Source organism: Thamnophis sirtalis, unplaced genomic scaffold (assembly GCF_051295495.1).
Source record: "Thamnophis sirtalis isolate CommonGarterSnake01/CBP01778 unplaced genomic scaffold, rThaSir2_p1.2 scaffold_5, whole genome shotgun sequence".
Taxonomy (NCBI): Eukaryota; Metazoa; Chordata; class Lepidosauria; order Squamata; family Natricidae; genus Thamnophis; species Thamnophis sirtalis.
This window is the reverse complement of record NW_028261385.1, coordinates 26,847,755-26,861,984: the sequence shown is the minus strand read 5'-3', so window position 1 is coordinate 26,861,984 and position 14,230 is coordinate 26,847,755. Positions and strand designations below refer to the sequence as shown.

Below are 14,230 nucleotides of genomic sequence, written 5' to 3'. Positions count from 1 at the left end.
TATGATTTACTTGCCAACATGTAGAAGTTGTGCTTAATGCATTCTGAACCTCTAACTGTGATGTTTTTTTGAATCCTCCGTTCATTTGTTTCAGCAAAAAGTGTTCGAGACACCTTTCTTTGTGAATCAAGTGTAAGCCAGTACTGTATATCTAGGAACAAAAATAGGAGCAATTAATTTCATATGTAAAAAGTTTCTATAGTAGCTTTGTATGAAAGCTGCTCATTTGTTTCCCTTCATTAATTCTACCAGTTTTAAAGGCTGTATTAATACAATGTGAGGGTATCAGATATAGTATGTGTAGCTTAGAGTTGCTATGTTGCATTGTGGGAATTCTGTAAATTGGGCTTTGGGGTTGAAGACCTTTGCATTAATTGGTCATGTAGCTTTCTTGGTAGGTACATGGCAACAGCTTCCTAGTGCTTGTTCCAGGATATGTTTCAATTCTTTGAAAGTCAGTTTAACTTTCTGAAGATCCTCCATCTAAGTCCTAACCAGATCTGATATTGCTTAGCGTCCAAATCCAGATTAAGTCAGGGCTGCTATCTGATGAAGCAGGCCAGTTCAGTGAAATTAAAGGCAATGGGCCAAAAGTTAAACAAAGGATATACATTTCCTATCCTACCATTTGTACAAGAAATATTCTTTGGCCATAGAATGAATGTGTATTTAATTGTGAGGCAATAGGAGGTTGCTGTCACATACACTGAAACAATTATTTATTGTGCTCTTAAATAGAGTTTAGTCTCTATTTCTTTCTCAGTTCTAGGACAAACCTCTGGAGGTCATCACTGGTTTTTTTTCCTAGTATTCTATATTCTGTATAGAATAAATAGCTACAATTATCCCTTGAATCCTGAATGCTGCAGTTAAGGCTCACGGGATTTGAAAAGGGAAACTTGAATCATTAATGAATCTTTTGTTTCTTTAGGTCATTTCAACTGGTTATTTATTTGTTCCTTTCCTCCCTCATTATTAAAGTTCTAAGTAATGGGATTGTTCAATCCCTACTTCAACTTCTAGCTAATAAGAAATACAATATTATAAAATCATTTAAAACGTTAGTTCTATTTTATTTTTATGCAACAAAGTAATGCCCAAAGTAATGGTTTAGGATTTAAATCTCTCTGCAGACTACCAAAGAACCGTTCAGAAGTATATTTTTGATTGCAGCTGTGGTTTGAACAATAAATACAGGAGCATCCTCAGGAAAGGGATCAAAACAATCAAGATAGAAGCTTTTTAAAAAAATTTGTGTTATATGCGTGACACACATAAAAAGAAAAGACATGGAATTTAGGGGTCACCATCTTGATATTTGACACCTCCTCCTCCTAGTAGACATTCCCGGTAGAAAACATCTATACAGAGTTCAGAAATCTGGATGTCCACCTACCTGTTTCATTAATTGTGGTGTCTTTCGATTTTAATCTGACTTGAAAACAAATTGTGGAGTTAATATACACCTTTTGTTTTTGCATGTCACTACTGAGCTTCTGAATATCAATTTTGTTGGGCATGAATTTCATGGACGCATTTACTTGGGCAACATCTCGAGACCTAAAACCATTCAAGAAAACAATTAAGGAATATTACAGAATGTTCAACTTTGTAATATTTAGCGCCATGTGTGCTTGATCTGAGCTGGATATCTGAATTAGCTGAGAATATGCTGAGGGAAAACTAAGCTGGAAATTGTCTCAGTAACTTTCTTAACATTTTCATGAATATAAGAGAGGTCCTATGCTTGTGTAGAGCCCAAAACATTTTAAATAACATTGTACAGTCCTAATGAACTTCATTTTCTCTCCCTACTTAACATTACTTCCTGATGTTTCTTAAAAGAGAGTTCATTTTTGTGTCTACAATGTGACATATTTTTGCTCATGACTGCCACCCATTCATGTTATTTTCCTAGATTGTGTATTCCAATTTTAAAGGCTTGTCCTTAATTCAGTCATTCAACATTTCATGCAAAATGCAATCAGCTGCTTTAGGGTTTTCAATACTTCTGAAAATCATGCCAAGCTCTCCACCCATGCCAGTAACTTCAACCTTTCCTTATGAATTGATATTATTCCCTCAGTTACATTCACATATGACAACAAATTCAGTTAGGGAATATAACTGTTATATTACTGATAACAAGGTGGAATTTCAAGCCTAAATTTGAATACACCTACCAGAAAAGGGCTGCTCCTCCTAAGCCTCCAATAGTAACATCTGTAAGTCCATCTCCATTTAAATCCATTTCACCATGTATTGACTGTCCAAAAAATTTCATCTTTTCCCCATCTCCACCAGAAGCAATACGCTTTAAAGAAGCACAGTTTTATTACATCCAACCATAAAATATACTTGAGCGTATTACAAATAGATAATTGTTTGTGATTCCAGACCTTGCTCCTTTATAACTCTCCCAAATCCCTACCACTGCAGAAAATATGTGATGTTGAATAAACTTTGACATTTATGTAGGAATGATGTCCTACCTAAATCCCAGAAAGGTACCTGGATGATGCTTCTACATGGGATTTACAAAGAAGGCTGGGGAGTGCCTTAAATTCTTCTTGAATGCCAAAAAATGATGAAACATTGTGAAGAGCAAGAAGTAATATAAAGTTGGACTGATTGGAAATAAAGTATTTGATACTTCTGATAATTCCTAATGGACTGAAGCAGGACTGAAAAGTGACAATTTTTGGATTGTGCATAGATGAAAAAGCTATGGGGAAAAACTTTTTATTTGTGATTTTAAAAGTGGGTGAAAATTAATATATTAGCATATACTTAGGTTGATAAAGGGTGGAAGTCACTTATTATTATTGTCTTTATTTCTTTTTCTTTTAATTTTCTTTCTAAAATTTTCTTTTCTTTTTTTCTCTTTGTTTAGTTTGTATTAGTTTTTACTATGTTTACTAAAACTTTCAATAAAATCATTTCTTAAAAATCGCTAGAAAATGCCTATCAACTTTGGACATTGATTAATGTATACATTACTTATAAAATAAGCATATATAGCAATAGCAATAGCAATAGCAGTAGACTTATATACCGCTTCATAGGCCTTTCAGGCCTCTCTAAGCGGTTTACAGAGAGTCAGCATATTGCCCCCAACAATCTGGGTCCTCATTTTACCCACCTCGGAAGGATGGAAGGCTGAGTCAACCCTGAGCCGGTGAGATTTGAACCGCTGACCTGCTGATCTAGCAGTAGCCTGCAGTGCTGCATTTAACCACTGCGCCACCTTGGCTCTTGTACAGAACAACTATCTGTACAATATATACTTGTACAGAACAACTATCTTGTATTTTATACTATTTTTCCTTTTCTGTAAAATGATAAACTTTCCAGAGGCGAAGAATTCCATAATTAAACTACTCTTGGTTTTGGAATGAAGCTCAGTTAGAATAGAATAACAGAATTGGAAGGGACCTGGATGTTTTCCCAGCCCAACCCGCTGCTTAGGCCATTTCAGACAAATGAAGCAGTTGAGTCTGAGCCATACCTGGGCATATTCTTTCTTTATGCTCTTCCCATTTCCATGATAAACATACACAGCCCCTCGATGATCATCTTCTAGAGGAGCACCTATGACAATATCATTGAAACCATCAAGATTGAGATCCTTTACGGGAGCAATTGATGTCCCAAAACGAGCTCCACATGGCTCATTTTTGTTGTGATTTGTGCAATCCTTCTCCTTGTGCACCAAACAGCAAGTCTGTTTTATAGGCTCAAGTGTCATCTGATATTCAAAGGTTTTCTGTTAAGGGAGAAATAATTATCAAAAAGACCCGTCTGATTTTTTTTTATTACAAGTTCTTTTGATAACCTAGACATGCAATCAGTTGGTGTTAAACTCTCACTTGAATCCCCAATCCATATGATTTTTTAAAACAATCATTACCTTGTTTAAAGAATAAATGTACACCTTGCCTTGTTCTTCTTTCTCGGTCCCCATGTACATAGGTGCTCCCACCAGAAGAAGATCTGTATATGTATCCTTGTCAATATCAATTGTTGTGATAACACTTCCATAATACGATCCAATCTGTGATTTCAAAAATAGCAACATGTTAATATGTAACAACATTGGCATTAGGTAAGTCACAGGTCCTCGAACATCATGGTATCATGAGCCTGAAAATGATAAATACTTGTTTTGTGATTTCCCCTACCAGTGAATAAACTAATGATTTCATTTGGATTAAGATTGGGTAGGAATTAAACAAACAAATTTAAACCATCCTTTTTTTTTTCCAATGGTAAGACTGAACTTACTTAGTTTTGCAGAGTGGTGTGTGTGTGTAGATGCACACAGGAAAAAAAAGAAAGTGAACTTATTTCAGTTTGAGGAAATAAAATCAAGGGGCCAACAAAAAAAAGAAAATTCTGCATTATGTAATCCCTTTCCCCTCACTTTGCTAGGTAATATAATTCATAACTTTGTATGGTTTGTGTATAACTTTTAATATTGCAAAATATCTGAATGTGAACTGGGAGTGGGAGTGAGGAACAGATAAAGTAGTCTAAGGCCCTTGCTTTGTAATTTAATAATATAACTTAGAACATATAAGCATAAACACTAAGACGTAAAGTTATTCTGTTCTAAGAGGTATATGCTTGATAACATAAAGAAACTAAGCTGTGTGGATGCCTCTGTTTTAGCACCCAAGCAAAGGTTGACTGTTACTAAAACCAGAATATTAAGAGAGAGATACAAAAGCATAATCCATCAATTACATGTTCAGATCTTCAGTCTGTACATATTCTTGTTTCAGTGCAGCTGCTCTTTCATAAAATACCTTCTTTCAAACATGATACAGTGGGAATGGCTGAGACCACGAATAATTTGGGTGCTGACCGAAAAATCCGCTAAATGTTTCACTCATGTCACAAACACATCCTCAGGTACCAAATAAACACAGCCGTGGCAATTTCCCCTTCTGTGCCATTTTGTGTGTGTGCGTGTGCTCATGCACAGTCAGTCTTGCTTGTGGTCACGCCCAAATCCAGGAGAAAACTATCACACGCTGCAGAAAGAACTTTGGGAGAGCTTTCTCCTGGATTCCTCTCTGTCCTGCCTTCTCCGATCAACCCAATTGTTTTCCCCAGCATGTTATAGTTTTCTACTGGATTCCTTATTGTCCTACCTTCTCCAGTCAACCCAATTGCTTTCCCTAGTGTGTGATAGTTTTCTCCTCATTCGGCCTGCAGCCTCGGAGCTTCAGCTGGGTGGGCAAAGGAAGTGGATGGGCGGGGCAAGCATAGTGTGGACGAGCAAGTGCAAGCGAGAAAGTGGATGGTGAGCGGCAGGGGGGGGGCGAGCAGGGAGGGCAGGCCAAGGGGAGGCAGGGTTCCGGTACAAGGCCTCCAGAAGAAGCGGTATGGGAAGGCACACTAAATTTCACCAACCGGTACACCCATACCAGTGCGTACTTGCTGGAACCCACCCCTGGTACATTCATTGGCAATTGGTGCAATAGTTTTGAATGAAATCCTTACTTGTATTTCTTTCCTGGAGTAAATGTGCGGTGCACATAACTTCATTATTATAAGTACTATTAATTTTTGTCATCACTAACATTAAAAATGGAAATGTAGTGAGGATGTGCTTATTGGTGTTTTTTATCCCAAGTGAACGACTAGGAAGTAGAGTAGTGTCATAATACATAATTACCTGTTCACCACTTAATTTCTGAAGTATTTCTATTTCAGTGTCCTTCATTCTATATATGATAACTTGCCCGGTGTGATTATAACGAGGTTGTCCTGCAATGTATAGCAGATCTCCAGGTACAGAAGCTGAATTGACTGTATAACCTAAGGAATTAGATAACATGCACTCATTATACTCCTAGTATTTAATATTTAATTTTACTTTACATACATACATTTTTCTTAGGGCAAATTGCCTATGTACCCACATTTTTTGAACCCCCATTCTACCCCAAAAACTCTGAAAGGGATTTGTAAAAAATATTGATTCTTCTTTGGCAACATGTCTCCTGTTTTTGTGCCTATCTGTAGAAATAGTTTCCATCGACTTATAAAGAACAGGTATTTCTGGGTTTCCCAAGGAAAACTATTTAAGAATTCCTGTTATGCCAACTTTCCCTAATATGAGTGCCTTCCAAATATATGAATATCAGCTTCTAGTTTTCATTCCAAGCTAGCTGGTGGTTTCTGAGAGTTGAAATTTAGATTGCAGAAACTTGTATTATTCACATTTTAATTATCTGATTCAGAAGCTGATCATAGGAACATTTAAATTCTCCCAATAATTTGTGCCTATTCACTAAAAAGTGTTTGAGTTGTCTCTGTTTTCTGAAATAGCGTCCCCTGGAATCAGGTTGTTCTGAATACTTTTGGTGTTTCAAGGTCATTAATTAAAGACACCAGTGAATTTCACATTTATGTTATTTAAGAACTCCTAGCTGAAGAACATGTGGTCATTCATTAATTGAACATACCAGTAAATTTCACATTTATGTTATTTAATAACTCCTAGTTGAAGAACATATAAAGTCATTTTTTTTTGCTTTCAATTTGTGGGAAAATTTAAGATTTTATATCTTATTATTTGGGACATGGAATCTGAAGGGTGACCTTGAAGGAAATAGGCAAGTACTGTCATATAAACAAAGAGGGCTGAAGCATTCCTTAAATTCTGGGAAAGGAGATTGTATTTGAAGAGACCCAGACAGGCTTCTCCATGGTTCAGTGAGAAATAAAAGGGAGGAGAGGTAAAGAACAATAGGGCTTGTTGTTATTATAGCCTCTCTCAATATATATAATTGTAGTGTTCCAGTGACATTCATTTTCTGATCTGGTTTAATCAGAACCAGGGGGAACCCCCTGCAGGGTAAGGCTGAGGAATATAGTCAGTTCTTGGCGGACAAAATTGCTCGGTTTCGATCGGAACTGGACTCCACCCCTGCAGATCCAGCCGGGACACAGGGGAATAACTTGGTAGACCATCTCTGGGTTGAGTTTCAGGATGTTGCCTCTGGGGATGTGGACAAGGCTATGCGAGCTGTGAGTTCCTCCACCTGCATACTGGACCCGTGTCCCTCTTGGCTGACTGCCAACAGCAGAGAGGTGACACGAGGCTGGATCCAGGCGGTTGTTACCGCCTCTCTTCGGGAGGGACACCTCCCCACCGCGCTTAAGGCGGCGGTGGTGAGGCCCCTCCTGAAGAAACCGTCCTTGGATCCAGCAGTTCTTAACAACTATCGTCCAGTCTCCAACCTCCCCTTTCTGGGGAAGGTTGTTGAGAAGGTGGTGGCCTTACAGCTTCAGCGTACCTTGGAGGAAGCTAACTACCTTGACCCCTTCCAGTCTGGCTTCAGGCCCGGTTACAGCACTGAAACCGCTTTGGTCGCATTGACCGATGATCTCTGGAGAGCCAGAGATGGAGGCTATGCGTCCATCCTGGTTCTCCTCGACCTCTCAGCGGCTTTCGATACCATCGACCATGGTATCCTTCTGCGACGACTGCGGGAGGTGGGGGTGGGCGGCACTGTTTTACAGTGGTTCTCCTCCTACCTCTCGGACAGGTCGCAGTCGGTGTTGGTGGGGAGGGAGAGATCGTCCCCGAGGCCCCTAACCTATGGGGTGCCGCAGGGCTCGGTTCTGTCCCCCCTGCTATTTAACATATACATGAAACCGCTGGGCGAGATCATTCGGAGGCACGGGATTAAGTACCATCAATATGCGGACGATACGCAGTTGTATCTGTCCGCCCCGTGCCAACTCAATGAAGCGGTGGACGTGATGAACCGGGGCCTTGAGGCTGTTAAAGACTGGATGAGAGCTAACAAACTGGTACTCAACCCGGAAAAGACCGAATGGCTGTTGTGTTTTCCTCCCAAAAATTTGGCTAACGTTCCATCAATCAGGCTGGGGGGGCAAAATTTATCCCCCTCAGATAGGGTCCGCAACTTGGGAGTCCTCCTGGATCCACAGCTGAGTTTTGACCACCACTTGTCGGCTGTGACCAGGGGGGCATTTGCCCAGGTTCGCCTGGTGCGCCAGTTGCGGCCCTACCTGAACCGGGAGGCTCTCACAACAGTCACTCGAGCCCTTGTGATCTCTAGGCTGGAATACTGCAATGTGGTCTACATGGGGCTGCCCTTGAAGAGCATCCGGCGACTTCAGCTAGTCCAGAACGCGGCCGCACGAGTGATCATGGGCGCACCACGGTTCGCCCATATAACACCAATCCTCCGTGAGCTGCGCTGGCTACCTGTTGATCGTCGGGTGCACTTCAAGGTCTTACTTACCACCTATAAAGCGCTCCATGGTAGTGGATCTGACTATTTGAGAGACCGCCTCCTGCCAATTACCTCCCTGCGTCCCATCAGATCGCACAGAGTAGGCCTCCTCCGAATTCCATCCGCCAGCCAGTGCCGACTGGCGACTACGCGGAGGAGAGCCTTCTCAGTTGCAGCTCCGACATTATGGAACAACCTCCCCATGGAGATCCGTACCCTCACCACAGTCCAGGCCTTCCGCACAGCCCTCAAGAACTGGCTATCCCGTCAGGCCTGGGGATAGGATTACTCTAACCCCGCCCGAATGTTGAGTGAATGTTGTGTTTTTACGATTAATTTTCTTTTAATCACGATTCTTTTCTTTTTAAGTCTTGTCTCGCACTCCCTTCCCTTATTGTTGTAAGCCGCCCTGAGTCCCCTCAGGGAAAAGGGCGGCATATAAATTTCCAATTAAAAAAAAAAAAAAAATCCATAGGGCAGGCATTAACACTCATTTCCTTCCTCCAAATTAAACATGGTATCCACAGGGCTGTAAAATACAGCCACAAATAATTCATTCAGCTTCTTTGCAAAAGAGAGAGAGGGAGGTAGAGAGGGAGAGTGTCTTCAAAGCCAATATATTAGGGTGGCTTGTTTTAGAAAGGATTAATCTAGAAAGTAAACTTTTATAAAGTAAAAAGAAGTCCATCGACTGGCCTAGATACCCCATAACATATCTAAAGTACAATATGTTGGCATGAAATGGCCAGAGGCCTCTTGAATTTAATTTTTAAATAGGATTTCCTAAATTTAATTTGATTCATAGAAATAAAAAGAAGAAAGTGTCTTCTAGTAGAAGCTCTTCCGTTTCCTGAATCTAATGCACAATATAACCATTGATATCTGGTTGGGAATGTCGCCCCTGATTAAAACACTTTGGACTGGCATAGATTATTATAAGAGTAGGACAACCAGCAGTCAATTTTGCTCACCTAAGTATGCTGCAAGGCTTTCATTTCTTTCTGAAAAGCTATCATCAAATGCATTACTTGCTGGTGTTAGAAAATTGTTGTCCTTTAACATGACTACCGTCCCGTTCCAGTCATATGCCCCAACTGCTCCAAGCATGATCCAGTCCTTTACAAACATAGCAGAAAAATCATTGCATTACTATATTCTCAGGGAGATTTATCCTGTGGCATAAACCCCCAAAAAGGGGAATATGCTGGGCAACCATCTTATGAGTGGCTAACGTAGAGCAATTCAGTCATGTATCAGTATTTGATATATAAGCATAATAAAACAGAAAAATATATGAATTCAGAATCAGTACACTAGCATGTATTTGTTCCAGGCATTTAGTTAGTTTCATAATCAGCATCTTTAAATGGAAATCCCTCAATATGTTTTGGTATATATGAGACATGACTAAGTTTTCCTGTTTTAATTTAATCTGATAAATAAGCATAAAACATAGGATATAATCTTCTAGTTCAACCCCTTGCTCATGCAAGAGACCCTATACCAGGGGTGTCAAACTCAAGGCCCGCAGACCAGATCCGTCCCTCAGGTTGCTTAGATCTGGTTCACAGGGCCATCTTGGAAACAGTGAAGGACCTGCCTGTGATACCTCTGCCAGTGAAGACGTACAGAGCTCGAGAGGGCCACACACATTTTCATTGGCAAAGAGTTGCAGGAGGCCATCTCAGTCAAAAATGGAGCTCAGGAGTCCATTTTTGCTGGCAGAGCACTCGGCCACCACAGGCACCCACCCATACAAGTGATGTCAAGCTGGCCATGCCCACCCTAGCCCCCTGAGGTCAAACACAACCCTGATGCCACCCTCATTGAAATCGAGTTTGACACCCCTGCCTTATACCATTCTGGACAATTGGTGACTTGAATACCTCCAATGATTGAGAACTCACAATTCTGAAGGTGAGCTGATTAATTACCTCCCTCTTAGAAAATTTCTTCTTAGTTCTACGTTGTATCTCATCTATGCTAGATTAGGTTAGCATTTCAGATATCATCCTATTTCATTCATCCTGTTCAAATTAATCCTAATATATGGAATCATAATTTTATTGCAATTTCAAATCAGCAAGAATCATCCTGACAGCCCCAGTTTCCAACACCTGCATATTCCTGTTGAATATTTTGAATTGTTGTTATATCCAATGAACTCAATAGGGACATGTTTTATTGTTGTTGTTGTTCAGTTGCTAAGTTGTGACTGAGTCTTCACAACCCCATGGACCAAATGGCAACCCACTTCAGTATCCTTGTCAAAAACCCAAAACCCAACTGATGGACAATATCAAAAGGAGCAAGGTAAATAAGTCAAAAGTTCTTGTGATTCAACAAAGATTATTTTTTAATTGATTAGCAAAACTTATTGCAATGTTTCTCTCTGTGGAGAAAGTATAATGTACCTCGTTTCTTTTCTTTGTAATTGAATCTAGTCACTTTACCTGAGAATAATGGGCACTGAAGCCAACTTGAGACATTTCCATTTCAAAAGAAGCTGCCTGTTGATCATTGGTAGCTATAAAACAGGAAATATTCATTGTTTTAGCATAGTTGATTGAAAATGCTAAAAATGACTGTAAGGAAATGGAAACAAGAAAAGACTAAATTAAGGTTTAGGAATGTCCAGGCTGACCAATGAATTAAATATTTAGATATGTCTCTGGAGAAGTCAGTGTGGTATCTTGAGTTCATAGTTACCATAGAGATAGCCAGGGTCACATCTAGTTTTGAGGCCACAATTTTCCACATGCGCACTGGTTACAGTAGATATAACATTTAATTATTCAGAAAAGCACAAATTTACACCCATTTTTTCACTTGTTGCAATGTGTAACAAGTTTTACCATCCTTGAAATACTCTGAATTAACTTTGAAACATTTGTTTTAGATGGAGTTCAATATAGTTTTAATCTAAGACCAGTTCTGCCTCAGGCTTCTTTTGGAAATTAAGAATCTCATGGAGTAGATTCATGCTTTGGTTCAACATTTTTTTCAAAGAATTCCAGTTAAATTCTAATTACTGGAATGTGAAAAATGCAGGGTGTGTAAAAATATCATATAATTATGTCTCTAGGAGGAATAGCAGGGGGAAAGGCCGTTTCTCAGAGACCAAAATACAGCAAAACTTGGAATCTTTGGTATGCAGGAAAAAGGAAACATTGGAAACTCCTTAGCAATTCACAGAGTATATTTAAGAGTTATGCAGATCTGCATGGAAATTCTCAGTCATCCAGTTCATGGTTGTCCCAAAGGTGCTTTTTCAAAAGGCAACTGGACTTTCTGTTTTTTCTTTGAAGATGTTTCACTTCTCATCCATCCAGTCAGAGCTGAAGAAGCTTCTTGGATAAGAAGTGAAACATCTTCAAAGAAAAACCAGGAGATCCAGTTGCCTCTTGAAAAAGCACCTTTGGGACAGTTATGCAGATAACTGGCAAGATTTCTGTCAATAGACAAATATAATAAATGAATTAGTCAGAAGAAACTCCAGGTGTCGTTCTTGGTTCCTTAGGCCTAACATTAATGTTGCCAGACTTTGTATTTCTAAGAAGAAGGAAAATCTTGAGAATGGTGACAGACCTGCAGGAAGTACCAAGTTCTTTGCAGAAGCTAACAGACACATTGCTATGACATCATTAAAAAGTTGATACACTGATTGAAAATTTACAAGCAACCATTTGGCAACATTTGCAACAGGTAGGACAGAGCGCTCTGCAACCAGTAGGTGTGCCAATGTCAGGCATGAAAGACCAGGTCCACATGTAAAGGTCCAATAAAACTGATTGATTAATAAAAGCCTACATAGGTGAATCTCTTCAATGAAAGGTCAGCATCTGCTTAGAGTAGATAAGGGTTAATGGCGCTCAAGGGGAGTTGGACTTAGTTCTCTTGTGGCTATGTAGAGATTCTATGCTGATCCCTCTTTTCACTCCACCCACAGGTTTGGCCATCTCTTCTCCTACAGCCAGATGAGCTGCCATCCTCCATGTCTGAAGAATCATCCCTGTCTGATGACTCCTTGGAGGAAGCCACTCTCCTGGCTGTTCCATCACTTCTGCCCCAGGTCTGGAAAAGCAATAGTGTGGGAAGAGGTCTTATGAAACTCTATTTAAACTAGGTTTGTATATCCCTCTCTGACTCTGTTTCAACTTTTCTAGTTGAGCATTTATTACCCTGTTTCCCCAAAAATAAGTCAGGGTCTTATTTTCTTTTGACCCCCAAAATAAGCACTTGGTCTTATTTTCGGGGAGGTCTTATTATTTTTGAGGTGCAGGAGGCTCCTTAACCTCAGCCCACAACTCGCAGATCAGCTGATCCAGAGAGGGTCGGAAGGTCTGTCTCTGTTTCTGGCACACTCTTGTCAGTCCTAGCGTTGCTGGGCCTTTCGCTGTTTTTGTGGCCGCCACTAAGAGAAGGGTTTGCAGGACCGGCCTCCATGAGCATGTGAGGCCTGTGAGGCATGTTCCCTCCTTCCCCCCAGAAAGTGGTGGGGACCAGCTGCGCATGCATTTAAGTATTTTAAGGGAAGGTTTATTTTCAGAGGAGGGCTTATTTTAGCACATGCGCTCAAATGCCCGATTGGGCTTATTATCCAGGGAGGTCTTATTTTTGAGAAAACAGGGTATCATGCAAGCTGGTACAACCCCCCGTAAAGTATGTGGAAAGTCCCATGTCATTATTTCATACTGCTTAAAAAATCATACCACACTTCATTTAAACATGGATTTTCTTTCTCTTCACACAGTATAGATATTGCAAGGAAAACTGGGGCTACATGTGTTGCTTTCCCTTTTGTGCATATATAGCTTCCTGGGAATGCAGCCCGTGTTTATAAGCAAAAGGGTGATTACTTTTCCATAAAACAGAAGCAATACTGTATATATCTGTTAATTAAGATAAACTACAACACTGGAAGCCCTTAGATTCAAACATGGTTTTCATAAAAACTGTACTATTTGAATAAGGTTCATAACCTAATATTAGTAATAAAATGACAATTCATATATTTTAATGAGTGTATTTTATATTTATTGTCTTCCTGGCACACATGGTTGTGTTATTCATAAAGAAGCTTAGTTTGATTATTCCAAAAAGATGGACATAAAGTATAAACGTGAAGTATACACAGATGTTTTCCTTGCTAGGGAATATAATCACTTACACATTACTTGGATTGCTGCCTAACATTTTAAAGCATTAGTAGTGCATTAAGCACTGCAGAGAAGAACGGAAGCAATCTCCTTGCTGCCAAGATAGTTTATAAATGAAGTACAGGATATGGATAGGGATTGTAAAGGATTAAGGACAACCAACTGTAGGAAATTGACTAATATGGAACATATCACAGTTTAAGTGACAGCAAATTCAGAATGTCAGATGAAAAGATATCAGTTCAGTTTTGTAAAGTTATGATTCCAGAAAAAGGGAGGGAGAGAGGGAGGAAGGTACAATCCATCAATTCTCATTTATGAATTGGTATGATTGGGGGCATTTATGTTACATTTTTTTTTCTTGAATCTGAGATATAAATGGTACAGTTTGGCCCTAATTGTGACACAGAGCAGCATGGAAGGAAAGTGAACCAAGTGCATGGAAAGACATCATCCAGGGTCAGATTTGTCATCATCTGAGAGGTAATAAAGGCAGGTGATTCTCAACGAGACAGAGGATGAAGACGGAGTTTAAGATAAGGGACTCATTCTTTCCTAGCATAGCACCCTTCCCAGGGGTGAAATTCAGCAGGTTCTGACAGGTTCTGGAGAACCGGTAGCGGAAAGTTTCAGTAGTTTGGAGAACTGGCAAATGCCACCTCTGTCTGGCCCCAGAGTCGGGTGGGAATGGAGATTTTGCAATATCTGTTCCCCGGGAGTGGGAAGGGAATGGGAATTTTGCAGTATCCTTCCCCTGCCATGCCCACCAAGCCATGCCCACAGAACTGGTAG

At 40.0% G+C, this 14,230-nt stretch overlaps 1 protein-coding gene across 1 annotated transcript in view; it reads right to left on the bottom strand.

Moving 5' to 3' along the window:
• The window catches only part of ITGA1 (integrin subunit alpha 1), a 94,316-nt gene that overhangs the window by 31,433 nt on the left and 48,653 nt on the right, over positions 1-14,230 (bottom strand). The window contains exons 10-17 of the mRNA XM_087715481.1: positions 10,733-10,806; positions 9,251-9,395; positions 5,684-5,826; positions 3,911-4,054; positions 3,509-3,766; positions 2,184-2,314; positions 1,397-1,560; positions 15-151 (exon numbers count right to left, since the gene is read on the bottom strand). Coding sequence (XP_087571607.1) covers positions 15-151; positions 1,397-1,560; positions 2,184-2,314; positions 3,509-3,766; positions 3,911-4,054; positions 5,684-5,826; positions 9,251-9,395; positions 10,733-10,806 — 1,196 coding nt within the window. The remainder of the gene's footprint in view (positions 1-14; positions 152-1,396; positions 1,561-2,183; positions 2,315-3,508; positions 3,767-3,910; positions 4,055-5,683; positions 5,827-9,250; positions 9,396-10,732; positions 10,807-14,230) is intronic.